General features: G+C 38.3%; 1 protein-coding gene across 5 annotated transcripts; it reads left to right on the forward strand.

Annotated features, from left to right (window-relative positions):
- The first annotated feature begins 1,750 nt into the window (after nt 1-1,750).
- On the forward strand, nt 1,751-19,458 carry ZBTB24 (zinc finger and BTB domain containing 24). Of its 5 annotated transcripts, XM_078155196.1 has the most exons (9): nt 1,751-1,994; nt 4,261-5,247; nt 6,675-6,842; nt 7,173-7,256; nt 7,739-7,822; nt 8,860-8,968; nt 13,602-13,651; nt 14,305-14,386; nt 14,994-19,458. In XM_078155196.1, the coding sequence occupies exons 2-9, from the start codon at nt 4,290-4,292 to the stop codon at nt 15,577-15,579; spliced, it is 2,121 nt and encodes a 706-aa protein (XP_078011322.1). In that variant the 5' UTR covers nt 1,751-1,994; nt 4,261-4,289; the 3' UTR covers nt 15,580-19,458. The 5 variants fall into 5 exon arrangements, with proteins under 5 accessions (XP_078011322.1, XP_020863801.1, XP_078011320.1 ...); XM_021008142.2 differs by lacking the exons at nt 8,860-8,968; nt 13,602-13,651; XM_078155194.1 differs by lacking the exons at nt 13,602-13,651; nt 14,305-14,386; nt 14,994-19,458 and having other exon boundaries at nt 8,858-8,967.
- The last annotated feature ends 704 nt before the right edge of the window (nt 19,459-20,162 follow it).

A 20,162-nucleotide genomic window follows, 5' to 3' on the forward strand; every position in this document is an offset into this window, starting at 1 on the left:
TCCTCTAACTTAATAGATGAGTAAAATTATGGGCAAAGAGTTAAGTGTGGGGGGGTGGAAAACTGAGAAAATAGAATTGTTTTTTCTGTCCCTTTACCTTCATTTATTTTGATCTGTGATGTGATCGAAATGTTTTTTTAAAAAAATTGTGTCATCTGTGTTACAAATATATGTTTTTGCTAGAATGAGATTTCTGAAAATTATTCTAAATTGGTTAATTTTATTTTATGTAATTTATCTGCAAACAGATCCATCCATAGTATGGTTCAAAGTGTTACTACATTTTGTGAAGCAAAAGAGGTGGCTTTTTCCTTCAGTCTTCCTATGCTAGGGAAGGGCTCTCCCAGGTCACAGAGGCTAATTAACTAATATTGTTGGGAGTTAAGTACTTTGAGTTCTTTGGTAGAAAGGTTCTCTACAAACAAAAAGTTGTTGATGTCCTTTTTCTCCTTAAATCCATCAAAAGGAGTCTGGCAGCACTCTACTGTGGAAAGAACAGGGGTCTTGGGATGAGAAAGAGCTGGATTTCTCACCCCAGCTCCCTGATTTACCCTGTGTGCATGAATAAATCAATTACCTTCCCTAGATCTGTTTTCTCTACAGTAAGATGATCTCTGAGTGGCAATGGCAAAGTACCAGAGGGGAGGAGAGGGGTAGAGAATCAGCATTTTATAGCACTATGTGCCAAGTACTGTGCTAAGAATTAAAGGATAGGATCAAATAGTAAAATAGTACAAGTTCTCAAGAAATTCCCATTCTAATAGGTGAGACAATACATATCAAAAGTTTCAGCTGCAAGTCAAATGGAAAGGCCCCACAGTCCCTAGGATGCCATGGCAAAGCAGATGTTAATGCTTCTTCTTTAATGACATTTCAACGGATTAAATCACATCAGCTTCTGATGCCCAACCATTTGACAATGCCAAGGCTTTTGGTGGCAAGAACTTTTCTTTCTGGCTCTTCAGCACTCTGTATGACCTAAGGGAACAGTAGCCAGGCTGCTGTTCCATATCTGTTGCTTCCCAAGATGATAGGTGAGGGCACTGGGCTGGAAGCAAGGCTATTTATTCCCAGGGCTTTGGGGGACAGCATCCTCGGTTGTCTCCATCGGTGTCTGAAGGTCAAAGTGGTGATGGTGGTTTAGCTAGCTAGACACATGCTAGCCCGTGTCTCTCCTTCAAGATGTCTTGCTGATTCAGCTAAGCTGGCTTGCCACACAGTAGGCGCTTGATATATTAATATTTAATTGAATTGAAATTGAATCGACTGTGTTCAAGTCCTGTCTGGGTGACCTTGGCCAAGTCACTCAAACTAGCCATGCTTAGGACTATAACACAGATGTCCACCGGCCAGCACAGGTACAGGGAGTTTCCTCACATGGAAGTACCTTAGATTAATGAAATCACAGGTCCAGTCCCACCCTACCCCCAAGTCTATGATGATCTCTAAGGCCTCCTGTCACTCCAGAGCGACCACATGACACTCAATTAGCTAGCTTACTGTCCCCAGCTTGGGTACGTATCCTTAACAAACATGCCCAACGGGTTAACGAGAGGCTCTCCGCGCATGCGCCCAGGGAGCCCATCGCGCGCTCCCGACGCCGGCCCCACCCCTCTCGGAGCCAGAGCCAGGCTCGGGAGACTCCGGCCTTTTCCACTGGGGGTGGGCTACGTGCTCGCGCTGGGGCGTCATGACGCACGCACGCTCGAGGGAGGGAGGGAGGCACCGCCACTTCCGGGGTTGTGAAGCCGGGACGCTGGTTCTCTGGCCGGCTGAGTGGCTGTCGGGGAGGCGGAGAATTTGAGGCTCGGGGTGACCCGGGGTCGGGGCCTGCCCTGGCTGCCCTTTGACCGGGGTCCCCGCTGCGGGGCGGGGGGGGGGCGGGCCCCGGCTGGACTAGTTTCCCCCTCCTCATTCTCGGGGAGGCAACGGTCCGGACCCCGGCCTCGGGCCTCGTCCGGGTGATCCGCGGGAGCCCCGCTGCCCCAGCCAAGGTAACCTGCTCACCCCGGCCGCCTCTGCCTCCTCCTCCTCCTCCGGCCCCTCAGTCCCTGCCGGCCCTCCTGGCGACCGACACCTGCGCCCGGGGCTTGGAAGCTGTCAGTGAGCGGGGCCCAGCGCGGGTGACGTCAGCCTGACCCCCTCTCTCTCCCTTCCCACCCCCACTTTTCTGAGTCTTGTAGTTATGGAAATCCTTAGTTATTTGTATAAAGTACCAGGCATCACCATCAGGTACTCGGATACATTCTCGGGGTCGGGCATATAGCCAAAGTGGCAAGGGACATAAGGCCATCTCGTTTTCTTAATGAGGAAAACTGAGGCCGAGATTAAGTGAGATCACACAGGCACTAAAGTAGCATTTGAACCCAAGACTTCTGACTGCTGCGTCAGGCTCTTTCTGCTGTACCAACCACCTTGTCATTTTCAACTGTAAAATTATGGAGCTGTACTGTTTTCCTAACCTGAGGTTCCTGAACTTTAAAAAAAAAAATTATTAACTGTATTCCGCCATAATTGGCATTCTTTGTAATCCTATATGTTTTATTTTAGGCATTTAACAAATATTTTGAGATTCTGAGGTATTGAGATAACATTTTAAAAAGGGAATCCTGTGGCATATCAGACTGCCAAAGGAGTCCATTATACCAAAAAAAGGTTAAGAACCCTTGGACCAGATGTTCTTTAAAGTCATCTCCAGCTCTTTATATTATATTATATTCCCCCAATTCAGCTGTGTAAAAAGAAAGATGTGAATTCAAATTCTGTCTCTGACACACACTGGCTCTGTGACTTTGAGCAAATTGCTTAATCTCCAAGCAATTCTTAAAAGATTCTTAAGATGTAGAGCAGGTATGTATCTGCTTTGATAGAGGGAATGCCTCTTCCTGAGGTTCCTATACTGATGAGATCATAGGTGGAGTTAAGCCAAAAATCCTGTGTTTTTTTTACATTTGTTTTTAAAGTGAAGTTGTGTACCTTTCGAGCTCCTTATCCTTGCCCTACCAGACTGTTATCCTTCAAACAGGATGATTGGCATGTTTATAATAGGGAACTGAAGAACTAGAGTTATATAACCCTTATTGCAATGATTGATAGAACTAGAAGAGATCATGAAGTCGTCTTATTCACCCCTGTAATTTTACTAAGGAAACTGAAGCACAGGGATTAAATGATTTACCCAGAGTCACCCAGCTAAGTTAATGGCAGAACCAGGACTAGAACAGGACACTGTCTTCTGACTTTTGGTGTTCCTTACACATAGACGTTTGAAAATGAAATGTTAATGCTTTTTAAAAATGTTCAGTCTTGCATCTTGCATGAAATGTTTAGTTTGAAAAGCACTTTCCTCACAACAACCCTATGAGGCAGGTAATTTAAGTGTTATCCCTATTTTACACATGATGAAACTAGGATTAAGAAGTTATGATTTGTCAGTAACTATGTTGCTAAATAAGAATCTGCAAAAACATTTTAACTGGATTTCAAATCCAGGTTTCTATCCACTGTGCTATAAACTACGTCTTAGGAGTTAAGAGTATTGAGTTTAGAGCAATGTTCACCTGGGATCAAATACCACTTCTGACATTTACTACCTGTATAACCCTGAGCTAATCACTTCTGTGTGCCTCAGGCAACTTCCTAGGATTTACCTACTATGGTGATATTCATTATGACATTTAAGGGTTAGGAAGCCTCTTTAGAAACATCAAGTTCATTTCCCTTCCACAGGAATCCAAATTGTTAGGGTAGTAATATAAGACTGGAGACTGGGTGTCTGTCACCAGAATGTCAGGGTTTGTTTGAGAAAAAAATTGTATTGGTTATTCATGAGCACCTTTGAGTTTTTACATGCTTTCTGTGGGGTAAAATAAAGTCTGTTCTGTTTTCATTTTGCTTTGTTAGATTGAACTGTTGCATAGGAACAGGAGTCCCTTTTACCTACATCAGTAAAGACTTACATTAAGCTATATTGTGAGGTTCCGAGAAGAAACACCATATTGGGGCCAGTTGAGCCAGAGAGATGATTTTTGAGAGATCTCCAGGGCTAAACTTGGTCTATGTAAGCCCAGTCATAATCTGCATTAATGGAGGAAGTTTCACTCTAGGAATTTCTCAGGATGACAAAATCACAGATTTGCATGTTTACATAGTCTTGTTTCATGCTGTTGTACAGAGAAAATATGACCATTTCATTTTTGCCTTCTGGGAAGTTTACCAAAGCCTATATGTTATTTTTAAAGCATCTTTTTCTTTCTATAGGTTTAGACCTTTTTTGGCTTGGAACAAAGATGGCAGAAGAACCTCCAGTGTCTTCTGAGAAGCTCATTGTACATTCAGAGGCTCACAGTGGTACCATTCTGGCTAATTTTGAGGAACAGAGGAAAAGAGGCTTTCTCTGTGATATAACTCTAATAGTGGAAAACGTACATTTCCGGGCCCACAAAGCTTTACTTGCTGCCAGTAGTGAGTATTTCTCAATGATGTTTGCAGAAGAAGGGGAGATAGGCCAGTCAATTTATATGCTGGAAGGTATGTTGGCAGACACATTTGGTATACTGCTGGAATTCATCTATACAGGTTATCTTCATGCTAGTGAAAAAAGTACAGAACAAATATTGGCTACTGCTCAATTTTTAAAAGTGTATGACTTAGTAAATGCTTACACTGACTACCAAAGTAATCATAGCTCAACAAATCCAACCTCTTTGGCTACTGGTGGAGCTCCAGTAGTGGTTATTTCCAATAAGAAAAATGATGATCCTCCAAAGCGAAAACGAGGGAGACCAAGAAAAGTAAAAAATTTGCAAGTGGTAAAACCAGAAATGGCTTCAGTTGAAGACATCCAGCTCAGAGAGAATAATTCTGTTCAAAATAAACAAAACTCTATGGCAAAAACAGTAGAAGGAAGCAATAGTATAACAAATGAACAGATCCCAGTAAGAGAAGTGGAAGAATCTGAGCGTGCTTGTGGGTCAGGCGCTGTGGAAATGCCAACAGAAGAAGATGAGAACTGTGATCCTAAGACCCAGGATGTACAAGGCAGTCAGAGTCGCTACAGCAAGCGTAGAATTCAGAGATCTGTTAAACTTAAAGATTATAAACTTGTTGGGGATGAAGATGATCAGTATTCAGCCAAGAGAATATCTGGAAGAAGAAGACGCCCTGGTTCTGAGGCTCGCTGTAAAGAATGTGGCAAAGTGTTTAAGTACAATCACTTTTTAGCAATCCATCAGAGAAGTCATACAGGTATAATGCTTTCTTGGTATGTTGAAATTTTGACTGATTAGTTGAGAATGTGAGAAACTTTGTTTTTGCCAAAGCTAACCCCTTTGTGTTGAAGGCTAACTCTGGGACTATGTTGTATCAGTCATCCTGTCTGACACCTGCAATATCTCTGATACCTTCCCTTGCATAGGCGTGTATATACATTCTTAGGTCTCTGTATCCTAAAAGATTCATCCTTTGATCTTCAGTAGGATATAGGCTTCTCGAGGGCATGATACCTTATGTGTTAGGCACTTAATACATTTTTTGTTGAATTTTGTTGTTTAACCCTGACAACCATTGAAGCTACCACCATCTGTCTCTTCCCCTTCACTGCTAAGCTCTAGAAAAAAGTTTTCGTTTACTTCTTCTACCACATTATCACCCACTCATTCCTCAGCCCCTCCTATAAAGTGTTCTGACAGAGATAACCAGTGAGCCCCAGTAAGCACTTCTTAGTCCCCATCTTCCTTCACCTTTCTGCACTATTTTAATCCTACTAATCACCCTACCCCTGACAGTTTTTTCCCATATTCTATCATGATAGAATATCTTAGTTTCTGTTATTAGTCTCTTGTCTTCTTTCTGTTTCCAAGTGTGGGCTTCTCTGAAGGCTGTAAGCCCTCATCTCCGTATATATTCTCTCTCTCAACAATTTCATCAATTTCCATAGCTTCAGTCATCACTTAGTATCAAAGTAGGATAGGACCTTTGAGATCCAGGAACTTATAATTGCATCTCTTAATGAAACCTCTTCCCTTTTGACAGCATAATTGGTCCCTGCATTGATCAAATTTTGAAGTCTTTCAGAATTTTCTTTTATGTTATTTTCATCATTAGGAAAAGTGGTTTTTGGTTCTATTCCACTCTCCATTTGTTCACCTTGCACACTTATATGTGCAAACCTACTGTGTTACTAGCTGCTTACTCATCTTACTTTTTCTTCTCAACTATTCTTCATTTCATAACATAATAGCTCCAAATTGAACAATCTTTCCACTACAATGCTACCTCCCCATTCCCATTAAATGCTCCTTACCCTTCTTTGACAATTGCTGCTCTTGTTCTTCAAGGCCCCTCGAAGGTGCTCTCTCCCTCATATCTTCCCAGAGCCCTCAGCTACAAGTGGTCTCTTCTTTTGTTCTGTTTCTTACAACTCTGTTTGACATTTCCTGGCCCCTCCAATCTTTTATAGTTAATGTACTTGTTAGTTATATAGTTAATATGCTTTTATCAGCCTGCTAGAGTAAGCTCCCTAAGGCTTGGTCTGGGTGTTTTTTCTTTTGTTTCATTTTTTTTCCCCATTTTTGTATTCCCAATACTTAGCAGGGTGTCTTGTGCCTGGTGGATACTTAAATACATGTTTGGATTTAATTTTTTATTTTCTCCTATTTTTGGACTTGCTGTAGGGGAACGACCTTTCAAATGTAATGAGTGTGGAAAAGGTTTTGCCCAGAAGCACTCATTGCAAGTTCACACAAGGATGCACACAGGGGAACGGCCATATTCCTGTACTGTTTGCAGTAAGGCTTTAACTACAAAGCATTCTCTACTGGAGCACATGAGCCTACACACAGGTAACTAACTGTATTCAGGGCAAATCAAACTGATACCAAAAAGCTATCCATTTCTTTATCAGAATTAAAACTATCTGTATTTTCCAACCCCAAGCTTTACCAAAAAAAAAGTTTTCAGTTTTAAGCTTCCATAAATTCTGCCTGACGTTGAGCATGAGGTTGTAATTGAAAATCACTTTCCCTATTAGATGAAATGGGCTTTCCCCAGTGTTGAGATTGTATATTTTCCATTTCTTTCCTGAATTTTATTGCTTAGACAAAGTTAATTTTCCTTTTTTTTTTTTACCTCCCTCCCTCTTCCCTTACCTTTCCCCTCTCACCCCTACCCAGGACAGAAGTCTTTTACCTGTGATCAGTGTGGAAAGTATTTCAGCCAGAAAAGACAGCTAAAGAGTCATTACCGAGTCCATACAGGTACAAGGATTTCGGGGGAAGTCTGGATTGGTGAAATGAGGAAAAATAATACAGGGCAGAGGCAGACAAATAGTAACTTCCAAAGGAGTCCCCTGTAGCTCTTAGCTCCTATAGTTTCTGTCCTTGATTTATTTGTTTCTTATTTCCCACCCACATTCATCTGCCAACAGCAGAGAAAGCAAAGGGTTGAGAATGAAGAGATCATTGGCCTAGGTCACTCCCAAATTTCAGAGAGGAAAGGTAGAAGAAGTTCATTTAAGGCAGAGTAAAGGGCAGCTCAGCTTGGAACATTAGTGAACTCAGCATGATTTAACTGAAATAAATAAATAGAAATTATTGCAGAAATAATCAGTGAAAACCATTGTTTTGTTAAAGTATTATATTAAAGTGGTTATTTTGCAGGGAAGTGCTTTAACACAGATCACTGAAGAAATAGAGGGGAAACATACATGCACTGACACTTTTTTTATTATTGCGACAAGGCCATTCATTACCGGAATGTAACCACTGTCATCGCAAATTCATGGATGTATCTCAGTTAAAGAAACATCTGAGAACACACACAGGTAATGTGAACGTATGATGTGTTTTGTTGGAGTAGATCATCAGCCTTGTCTAGTGGATAGGGCTCTGCACTTGGAGTCAAGAAGACTTAGGTTCAAGTAGTAATGTAGTCTGACCAGGGACAGACCACTTAGTCTTTTGGGGGGGGGCACTTGGAGTTAAGTGACTTGCCCAGGGTCACACAGCTAGTAAGTGTCAAGTGTTTGGTCTGAGGCCAGATTTGAACTCAGGTCCTCTTGACTTCAGGGCCAGTGCTCTATCCACTGCACTACCTAGCTGCCCCTCCACTTAGTCTTAATCCCCAGTTTCCCCCTCCCTAAAATAGGCATAATACCTATACTATGGAGCTACAGGTTCAAACATCCAGCCTTGACAAACTGCCAAAATTCTGACAACCCTGTCTATAGGAAAGGGTGAGGTTTTGTTTGGTCTTCTGTAAAATTAGTCGTCCCCTAAGAATATATTTACTTTAGTCATCATTTTTATTGAATAGTTTATTTTAATATACATATTGAATTTAGACTGCCTCCTTTATAGATTTGTGATTTTATCTGTTTGGGTATTGTAACTCCCTTCATCCAGAAAAATGACTCTTAGTAGATGATCTTTGTGATTTCCTATAGTCAAAAAAAATTCATCACCTCATGGCCAGCCTTCTGGTAGATGAGTATCTTTAAATCTAGTTAAGCTGGTTCTTAGGTAGCAGATAGGCATGTTCAAAGTCCTTGTTCAAAGGCACACGTTCAGCGTCTATTCAGCCATGTAAGACCTGCCAGAACTTGTTCTCTGCTCTGCAGCCTTTGAGAGGCCCATGGTCAAGTCATCTTAACACCTGGATGAGATGTTAAAAATAGGACTTTAATGGAGGCCTGAAGGCCACAAGATAGTACAAATCATGGCCAAGTCATTGTCCCATTTAGAGCACTTTCCACATTTGACATGGTTACCAAGATAATTGGGAGAGAAGAGGGAAAATACAGCTGACTATCAAAGTTAGCTTAGGCAGTAAGAATCGCTCAAATAATTTTTCCCCCTAGAAACAACACTTGTTACTCAATAGTTGAGCACTACCACCTCCAGGAAAGTCAGCTTTGGGCAGCAAAAGGCGATAGGAGTGATAAAGGAAACTCAAAGCCTTTTATGTTAAGGTAAGCAAAGTAAAAGTGTTGGGCTTTATAACTTTTGGGGCAGGGTAACTGATGTATTGATGTCGGATTTCTAATAGAAAATGTTCTCAATTTGGGATGGCACTCATTTGGCACTGACTGATCTTTTAAAAAAAAATAACAAACAGATTTGGTATCTTAATTTGATCCCAAGTCCTATTGAACCTTTGAAAATGCATCATGTCTCCATCTTTTCTCTATTCCTACTGCTGCAACTCTAACACAGACCTACCTCATCTCAAACTTGTACTACCATAGCAGCCTCCTGACTTGAATTTTGCTTACAACCTTTTAACTCTCTGTTCCATACCGCATGCTGATATCATATGCTCTTCCGAAGACACTGGGTTGTTGTTTTTTTGTTTTGTTTTGTTTTTTGGGGGAGTAGGTTATGGTATGGTATAGTATGGTAGGGGGTGGAGGGAGCACTGGTCTTTGCTAGATCTTAATCCTAGCTCAAATACTCATATAACTTTGAGCAAGTCAGTTCTCTGGATCCCCTTCAGTTTCATTATCTTTAAAATGATGAGTTTGGACTAGATGATCTCAAAGTTCCCTTCCAGTTCTAACATTTTATAAACTGTGCCACCCTAGGTGCAACCAATCCAATCCATTATAGATTAATAAAATGCGGAAGGAGAAGTAATCCCAGAGTTGTGAATTGAGTGAAGATTTAGTGCTATATGTCATTTGTTATGTCACTCCCTTGTTAAAAAAAATAAAATTAAATTGCCACTGGCTCCCCATTCCTCACAGGATAAAGTCCAGATTTAGCACAGAATTCTCAGAATCTGAGTCGGAAGTGACCTCAAGAGTTGTTGAGTATAACTAATTCCCTATACAATCTACTTAATAAGTGACTGTTTATATAAAACCTAAACCTGTCTCTGCAGCTTTGACCCATGGGACCTAGTTCTCCCTTCTAAGGCCACACAGAACAAGTATGTTCTTTTTCCACATGACAGACCTTCAAATATTATTTAGGATAATAGACCATAGGATCACAGATCTAGAGCTGGCAGAGATCTTAAGCAACACTCTCTCCTTACCTCCACCTCACAGAACCTTTTTCTTGCTATAAGACAGAGCTCAGGCAGCATCTTCTGCATGAAGCCTTTCCTGATTTCTGCCTTCTACCCCCCAACTACCACCCTGCCTCCCAAATTGCCTTTTATTCAATTACTTAGTATTTATTTTTATTTATTAACTTTATGTTATATGTACTTTTTATATATACTTATCTCTCCCATTGAAATATATGATTATTTTGAGTAACGATTGTGTTTCATACTTGGTAATAGTATCCCCAGTGCTTAGTATAGTGACTGGCACATAATAGGCACTTTATAAACACATGTTGATTGATTGTCACTTCCCATATGATTCCTCCTTTTCTCTTTCACTATCTTCCAGACTTCATGCTTATTCCTGATGTCAAGTTTTTCTTCTTATTCAGATATTTTCAGCTCACTTTGATGTTTCTTCCCTCTAGTACCTATTGTCTATACCACACATTTTGATTTTGTCACATACTCTCTTGTGTTATTACTTAAATCTTTCATGTGTGTATCTTCTCTTTCCAGCAGAAATGTAAACTGAAGACTAAGGATATCTGGGTTCATTTACAACCCCTCAGTATCTAGTACAGTGTTAAGCACAAAGTAGTTGCCCAGAAATTGCTTATTAATTCACACATCAGTGAATTCAGAGCAATATCATTATTTAGCTCTGCATTCTGCGTGTTATGGTGTAGGGAAATCCTTCATGATTTTACATAGAGTAGAAGAATTTGGTTTTCACATGTCTCTTTTCCTCTTCCTATCAAGAAAGCACCATCTAAAGGATATTACTCACTACATGACTCAAGTGAGTGCAATTAGCGCTCAGCCACTGAAGAGAAAAAAAAATCCGCTAGTTTTCTTATATTCTGAACATTTTTCCTCTTCTAGTTCCGTTGTGTAATAGAAGATTTTCTTCTCATATATTTGCATCCAAATTGATTTGACTAGATAAAACACATGTCGGAAAGAAGAATATATCTCAAAAAACTGAATAGAATTTTTAAATACTTAAAACTATGACCTACAAACCATATGTATGGATTAAGGGAAGAGGATGATTGCTTTCTGTGTTTAAGAAACTGAGAAAGAATTCAATCTCAGGGCCTAGGGAAAAGGAGACTAGAAATCATAGGTAGCCCAATCTGACATTCAGTTCTGGCCCTGTGAAACTGAAAAGAGAAAGGTGCAGGACCCTAGTATGAACCAAGGGAGTAATGAATGGATAATGCAGATTTAATTAGGAAAAACCTCCTCTGCCTGAACTACATGGGAAAATGTTTAGCCTGAACCCTCACAGAAATGTATTGTTTTTAATGTAATATTTATTTATTTTTAGCCTTTTTTGTTCTTTTAAAATTTTGAGTTCCGAATTCTTTCCCTCCCTCTTGCCCTTCCCCACCCACTGAGAAGACAAGTAGTATGATATCAACTATACGTGTGAAACCATGCAAAACCACAGAAATGTGTTGAAAAGAAAGATTAGCCAGTTGTCCCTGTTTTTCACCTTGACTGAAAGTATGTTTAATGTATGTTAAAGTGTTAACTATTTTATTCCAAATATTTTATTCGCAACTACTTAAATTTTGTAATTCTATGAATAATTAAGGAGCATCAGAGTTGTTTCCTTAAGATCAAAATTCTTAAAGGGCAGGGAAAGTCTTTGTTTAGTGCAGTGTATGAACTGATACTAATAATTCCTGCTGGAGTATAAGCTCTGTGAGAGTAGATATTGTATGTACTATTTATTATCCCCTTTCCCCATATCACCCCCAAGTATCTAGTGCAGTATTTTGCACACTGTAGGTGTGTTGATAATTGTAGATAATTGTAGATAATTGAATGATTTTCCCCACCTTGGTGATGCCATTCTTGTCTAAAAATTTAGGTTTTAGTTTTCGTCAACAGTCAATTTTGCTTTGCCACTTTGTGCCACCAGCAGTATTAAGCAGTATTCTAAATGACACTGGTAGTTATTTTTTCCCCATTTTTGTGGCTGTTTGTTTTTTAAATAGATTGGGGAGGGGGGAAGGAGGGAGAGAATTTGGAACTCAATTTTTAAAAAATCAGTATTATTAAAATAGCTTGGTGAAGCCAGTCCATTTTTCTTTCTTTTAAAATAAATTTTGCTTGCTACATTTTGTTTTATATACCCTAATTTTACTGTTTTTGTTGCCCTTCCCCCCAGTCATCTCTTATAATACATATTTTTTTAAAAGAAAGAGGAAAAAGAGAATATTCAGCAAAACTGATGAATACATTGAAAAATTATGACATTATATACAGTCTTACATACCTGTGTGACCCACTCCCTTTCTACTATACAAAGGAGTATGGGGAGGTATCTTCTCATAGCTCTTCTTTGAAGCCAATCTTGTTCTTGAAAATTCTGCAGCATTAATTTTTATTGTTTTATGGTAGTGGTTCTTTCATTTACGTTGCTGTAGTCATCATGTATATTGCTTTCTTGGCTTTGCTTACTTCACTTTACATCAGTTAATATAAGTCTTTGCTGCTAATCGTAGTCATCAGATTCATAATTTTTTACAACACAGTAATATTCCATTACGTTCATGTTTCAAAATGTATTTAGCCATTTCCCAGTTGATGAGCATCTACTTTGTTTCCAGTTCTTTGTTAGCACAAAACATGCCACTATGAAAATTTTGGTATGTGTATGTGTATATATACATACGTACACACACACACACACATACATGTGGAGCCTTTCTTTTTAATAATTAGGGGTTTTTTCCTAAGTAATTTATGTTTTCAGGTTTTTGATCATTGGATTATTGATTTCCATTATTTCTGATTCTCCCTTATCTAGTCTGTTCCAGATTACCAAAGATGACAAAAGGTGGGAATAGCCCACGTTGGAGGGGATATGGAAAGACAGAAACACTAACGTAGTGTTGGTTGAACTGCAAACTGTTCTAGCCATTCTGGAAAGCAGTTTGGAATTATGCTAATTAAGTGACTAAAATGTCCATACCGTTTGACTCAGAGCTGCTTCTAGGCCTAGAGGAGGTCAGCAAAACAAAGAAAGATCTCATAATCACCAGAATATTTACAGCAGCACTTTTTGTAATAGCAAAGAATTGAAAACAGAGTAAGTGAACATGAGTCTGGTAATAGCTAAACAGGTTATGATATGTGAATGTTATTGAATATTGCTGCATGGTCAGAATATAGATAGATAGATTAGATAGATAGATAGATAGATAGATAGATAGATAGATAGATAGATAGATAGATAGATAGATAGATAGATAGAAGACATATGAATGGATACAAAGTAAAAGTAAGCAGAACCAGGAAAGCATTATAAACAATGATGGTAGTAACAAAACACAGCAACAAAACAATTGAAACTGAATGTGATGAAACTTTAATGACCAAATTTAGCCCCAAAGAAGAGAAATAAGAAGGTGCTTTCTTTCTCTACCCCTGCCTTTTTTGTGCAGGTGGAAGACTGAATGAAGGCTGCATATGATGTCAGACTCTTTCAACATGATAGTTTTACTGAGCTGCTTTTTTTTTCCTTTGTTGTAAAGGATGGTTCTCTGGGAGAGGGGAGGAGAAGGGTATACATTGGGAAATAAAAGTGATGTAAAAACAAAACATATCAATGAAAATTTACTTAAAAAATAAAACTGTGGGGGGAAAATACATTGCCAATATTAACAAAGCCCAAATGAAATAGGATTAACTTTTTGTCTTCCAAAATAGAAGAAATAACAAATGACCCTTTTGATAATACAAGTGAGTAAATATTTCCAGAATTTGTTCAAGTGTTAGGCATGAAATTGTGGATTCAAGATTATCCCTGCTTAGATTTTACTGCCTTCAGTTATTCAGTGCTGTGGCCATTAACAAAAACACCCTGACAAGGAGGGGAAAAGTATTTTTCCTACTTGTCATTAAGTGTGAAAAGAGAGATCTGAAAATCGAATCAGTTATACCCTACAGCTTTAAGCTATTAAACTTAACTGCAGTAAGACTTTTGGGACACTGTATATTGTCATGAGTTGTCATGTACATATTAGTCTCTTCAACTAGTACTTTCATGAGCAGGAATCCTATCTCTATGTTGTAATTATCTTGTATCCTCCACAGCACCTACAATACTTAATGAATGTTTTTAATGAAAGCTTGTTGAAGTTTGTTGGCCTTTTGCAAAATCTTTTTATTCTTGATAATAAAGTTGCTTGGGCTATAAGTGTATTTCACAATATTTCTCTCTCTTTTTTCTTAAAGGTGAAAAGCCATTTACTTGTGAAATCTGTGGCAAGTCTTTTACTGCAAAAAGTTCTCTTCAGACACACATCAGAATACATCGGTATGTTTTTTTCAGATATTTATCATATATAGAAGCCTTCTCCTGAAAATATTACTCCAATAGGATTTTTCATCAAGCACTTTAATACCATGTTCTCTCTTTTCAACAATGAAATCCTAAATTTTGTTTGCAGAAATACTGATGATTAGTTCAGAACTTAAATCTACAATAAAAAAATTAAGGATGCATAGAATATTTTTATTCATTCAAATTAGTCTTAGACTGGATCACTGTCATTTTTTAAATATACATATTTGGGGATTGCTTGAATGCTTTTTTATTATAGTAACATTAATCATTCATGCAGTTATATAAACACATGGATTTTCTCTATGAATTAAGGACATGATGTTGCATTTCCTGTAACGTTTTAGCAGTAAGGAGATGATCTCATCCAATGTACTTAATTTTTAGAAATGAGGAGCCTGAGAGAAGTTAAGAGAGTTGTCCAAAGTGACACAGTGGCAGAGCCAAGACTAGAGCTTGTGCCTCCTGCCTCCTAGTCAAGTACTGTTGGGGCTACAGCACGTTGCCATCCCAAAAATTTAAACTCAGTTATGAGAAACATTTTTTAAAATGTAAATTTTGTGTTTAATTTTCTTTACAGAGGAGAAAAGCCATATTCTTGTGGCATATGTGGGAAATCCTTCTCTGATTCCAGTGCTAAGAGGAGACACTGTATATTACACACAGGCAAAAAGCCTTTTTCCTGCCCCGAGTGTAATTTGCAGTTTGCACGCTTAGACAACTTGAAGGCTCACTTAAAAATCCATAGCAAAGAAAAACCCTTTCCAGAAGCTCCTAATGCTCCCAGCAGCAGCAACCCAGAGGAAGTTAGGAATATTCTCCATCTCCAGCAGTATCAGCTTTCCACCTCTGGAGAGCAAGAAATTCAACTCCTAGTAACAGACTCAGTCCATAACATCAATTTCATGCCTAGTCATAGTCAAGGAATCAGCATTGTCACAGCAGAAGGCACCCAGACCATGGCAGCAGACCAAGCTGCTGACCTTACAGTGCTCACTCAGCAGCCAGAACACCTGCAGGGTTTGATTCTTTCAGCTCAGCATGACCAAACGGAGCACATCCAGAGTCTCAGTGTGATGGACAGCCAGATGCACACCTCACCGACTGAACAGGTGCATATAATCACCCTGTCCAAGGAAACCCTGGAGCATCTTCATGCTCACTGAGAACCAGCTGAGGAACTTAGAAGTGGCGCCTTCACGCTCAGCTCAGCACATACAGCAGACACAAGAGTCAAGCTGACAAGCCAGGAGACACTGTGTGGCCCAGCCCACACAGTTTAATGAACAGTTCAACAAAAGTGTAATTCTGTGTTGTTTGTCCATAAGCTGACCATGCTGTGATTAATGACACTTGAAGTCCAGCTTTCTGATGATGATTTGTTGGTTCTAATATGCAGAGTTGTTTTCATCCTTTCAGATACTAGTAAATTAATATTTATAATGCTTTACATTCAAAGCTGTAAAGTGGCTTGAACTTGTCTGATTTGAACTATCATGTGACTTGAACTGACCTGTTTGGTAATATTGGTGAAAAACTTTCACTTTTATTCCATCTCTTAGGTCTTAGATTTTTCACTCAGGTGCTCTATTATAATGAAGGCAATTATGACTTTTATGTAAGAGTTGAAATTCACACCCTTGTGTTATATTTCCAATCTTGAGGATGACAGTTCTGCTAAGTGTATTTTGGGTCTTTGATGAACTACAAAAGTCAGTCATGTGTTAGTTTAAATTTGACATGTTTGTTGGTTTTGCCTCCTTGTTACTGATGAATACAGTATTGCCACTAAAAGCTTAAAAAATGCCAAGCCTTCATAATATGTTAAGGAGTACAGTGTTTGACCCTCTGACACCAAAGAATTAGTAACAGTCTTGTACTTGAATTATTTCATGATTCTGTAAGTCTACTGCATTGTACTTGAGAAGTAAGAATATGTGGTAAAGCCCTTTATTCAGGATCCAAGCAATCAGAAAACTGAAAGAACATATGTTTACATATACAGAGGGAACATATTCTGAACTCTACTTACATGAGAAAAGCAACTGTATCTTATAAGTGTTTCTTAAAAGTAATGTTCAGAGAATGCCACAGGGGTGAGTAGAGATTTCAGCCTAATGTTTTTCATCTTCATTACTCTACGATGATACTTGATATTCTTGAAGGGTCTTCCAAATCATTGGAAAGGTAATCTTAAATCCAGAATATTACTACATTCTAATTCTCTGAAAATTGAATCTACCGTAGCCAGTACTAACTCCAGTCCAATTTAGACTAAAGGAAAATTCACAGAAAAGTTAGGCATAATTTTTTAAAATGGCTTTTAATGATTAAAAGAGCAGATTTCTTTCGACCCCTACTAAGGCTTACAGAATTAGTAACCACTTTGTACTTTTAATCATTTTACAGTTGAGTCATAATAGAAATATTAAATTGTGTTGAGTATAATTTTTAGTGCTATGTATTTTAGCTATACTTTTCTGTCAGATAACTAATTAAGGGTTCTTGAGAAATTCCAAGGACATAATTTGGTTGTTTACAATTTATATAATTGTGGGATAGACTAGGAGTACCAGACTGGGCATAGTTCATTTGGGGTGGCTTTTGCATTACTAGTTTTTTAAGTACCCCTGATTTCTAGCCTTCAAATATATGATTTGCAGGTTGAAGTAATAGTGTTCTTCAGGTTTGTTGAAGAATCACAGTTCCTTTTTACATATTTGATGTGCTGTATTTTTGTTATATGGAACTCAATTTCCAGAGTAATCTATTTTATATATAAAATGAAAAAAGAAACATTATATGAATTCTAACTAGGCCAAAGGTAGAAGCTAAAGTTTTATAAACAGAGTTGTAGACAAAGTATCATTTTGTGTTCTGCCCTATATAGCTTAACCTTATAAATAAATGTAAAATAATTATTAACTCATAAACATTTTCAAACCTTCATTTTCTCCAGAAGTTCTATAAGTAGTAAAATCAGAATTTTGTTTATAACTTCATCTGGCATAGTTACTTCTTGGGGGAAAATGAGAAAGTGATGATAATTTATAAATCTAGTTTCATAAACTTTATGAAAATGTAAGCAGCTTGAGAGCCTTCTTTGTCCTGTATGTAGAAAAGGGATCTTCCCTTATTTTTTTGCCTGGAAAAGAGAAAACTTGGGAGGAGACATATCATCCATCTTCATTTCTTTAAAGCCAGGACCAGTGGGTGGAAGTGCAACAAGTGGAACACCATTCTAACTGGTAACAATTCTCTGAAAGTGGAATGAACTGAGGTAGTGAGTTCCCCACAAGGGGGAGTCTTTTAACTTGAGGCTACGTACCTCTTTGTCAGATAGTTGTTGAGCTTTCTGAATGAATTCATCTTAAATGCCTTCTGATGTGAAGATTGGATGATCATTTGTAATTATGAGACCCCTTACTAAAGGGGAAGAAAGAACCTGCTCTTTCTAACTCTAGCTTTCCCTTTGCCCCTACACATATTCTATCACTTTTAAATGAAAACTCTTAATGTAGGCATGCCTCCCCCTCAGAAAAAAAAAAGTGAAGTGACCTAGGAAGGGAGCTATAACTGATGCAAAATTTCCAATTATAGACGTGGTAAAATTTGATGAAATTTGAGGTGGTATTATATACCTCATGGTATAGATTGCACAGTGTTTCACAGAAACAGTTTCAGCCCAAATTAATTTTGAAATAAGTCTTGAATTTATGATGAATTGTATGGTAACAACTTTAAGTATTCTTGAATGTAAGAGGTACAAAGGTGCCTTCTGGGGGAGAAGCTCTTAATTTTTTTATACTTAAGGTTCATGGTTGAGTCAGTGTGCTACTACCTTTTGATAGGAAGTTTACTGGTTTCTGTCATTTATAAAATTAGACTAAAAGATTATCATGAAGTGAGGGGCTAATCATTGGAAAGACAAGCTTCTTTAAAAATGACTTAGTTATAAAGGCTTTTGCTTATAAAAAGCCTAAAAGTTCTTCCATTTCTGCTTCCACAGTTCGGTTTGGCTTTTCCAAATGAGTCTAGTACAAAATCATAGAATTTCAAAGCTAAGAAGAGGAACTTAGGGGTCATCTAGCCCAGGGCTGGAGAACCTGCAGCTTCAAAGACACATGTAACCTTCTAGTGGCTTTGGGTGCAGCCTTTTGATTTATTGAGGGGATTTGTTCTGTGAAGTTTGGATTCAGTCAAAGGGCCCCACTTGAGGACCTATAGAGCCACATGTGGCCTCGAGGCCTCAGATTCCCCACCCCGATCTAGTCCAACCCCTTTATTTGACAGATAAAGAAATTGAGGCCCAAAGGGTTGAAGTGATCTGTCTGAAGTCACCTAGCTAGTTCATGGCAGAGCTGTACTCTCTGCAGGACTCTACTTTCCACTAAACTCTGTTGCTTTTGCAAAAGTAAACTAGAAATGTCTCAAGCCAAGTGATGTGAAACTTTAAGCTATTTTTGGTTTTATAGCTTATTTCCTTTCATTGCATTTTTTTTGTGAAGTAAAAGGTTCCTTCCCTTTTTATAAGGTACAGCTAATAACAGAAGAAATTTCATTTTCTAAAGGCATAATTTGCCTAGAATGTAAGCATTACAACATAGCCATGTCTGAAAATAAGTACTGGTAGTTGACCAAGATATAAATTTGGCAATATTTTTGTCCATGCCTCTGAGCACTCAGCAGTAGGTTGGAAATGGGTAGGATGCCCCCAATCCTGCTAAATCAGTCAAGTGTTTCTTAAGTACCTAGTTAGCACCAAGCACTGTTAAGGCACTGGGAATATAAGTACAAGGACTAAAACAATCCCTGGCCTTAAGGAGTTTAGAGTCTAATGGAATGTGTTAGCACACATGTTCCTATAGAAATATTAATCATGATTCGGTTATTTGTGCTGTTATTCTTAATATTGTTGTACAAAGGTCAGTGGACTTCAAATCTGACTTATTACTCATGTGACTTGGGACAGGGCCTACTTCAGCTTTTTTATTTGTATCATCAATGTTTGGAACACAGTGTTTATTAAATACTTGATTGAGTGAGCCTTTCTGCCTCAGTTTACTCATTTGTAAAGTGGAGATTATTGAATACTGATTTTTGTGTGTAAAGTCCTTGGGAAACTAAATCACTATGTAAGTGTAAATAGTAGTAGCTATGTAAGCTACTATATATATGTAAGCTACGGTATAGGTTAAATAAATCAGTCTTTAATGAACTGGCTTTACAGCTGGAAAGAAGCCATACCACAGTGTACAGGAAAATGCATTTCAAATTACAAAGAACCTAACTTATAAACTGTTAGAATATAATCTGTTTGTAGACAGTTTGAGGATGGTCTTTATATCATCTTTTGTCAGGTAGGTGACTGAAGTGGATAGAATGCTAGGCCTGGAGGCAGGAAGACATCTTCCTGAGTTCAGATCTGGCCTCAGACACTTACTAGCTGCCTGACCCTGGGCAAGTCACTTCACTTTGTTTGCTTCGGTTTCCTTAAATGTAAAATGAGCTGGAGAAGGAAATGGCAAACCACTCCAGTCTCTTTCTCAAGAAAACCCCAAATGGGGTCATGAAGAGTTGGACATAACTGAAAAAATGACTTAACAAAGTACTATCTTAATAGCATTCATAGAGTATTTTCAATTATTTGTTACTGACCCTACCTGAAATACAAGGTAGCATTTTAATTGCTTAGAAATATTTATTATGCCTTAACAGGATTTTGGTTTTGTCTATTTTCTTTATCAAT

This window comes from Phascolarctos cinereus, unplaced genomic scaffold (assembly GCF_003287225.1).
Source record: "Phascolarctos cinereus isolate Bilbo 61053 unplaced genomic scaffold, phaCin_HiC Scaffold_5;HRSCAF=322, whole genome shotgun sequence".
NCBI lineage: Eukaryota > Metazoa > Chordata > Mammalia > Diprotodontia > Phascolarctidae > Phascolarctos > Phascolarctos cinereus.

Coding starts and splice junctions, on each gene's coding strand:
- ZBTB24 (XM_078155196.1), top strand. CDS start 4,290: ATGGCAGAAGAACCTCCAGTGTCTTCTGAGAAGCTCATTGTACATTCA. Junction 6,843..7,172: donor GCACATGAGCCTACACACAG/GTAACTAACTGT, acceptor ACCCCTACCCAG/GACAGAAGTCTTTTACCTGT. Junction 8,969..13,601: donor TCAAAGCCTTTTATGTTAAG/GTAAGCAAAGTA, acceptor TTTGTTGTAAAG/GATGGTTCTCTGGGAGAGGG.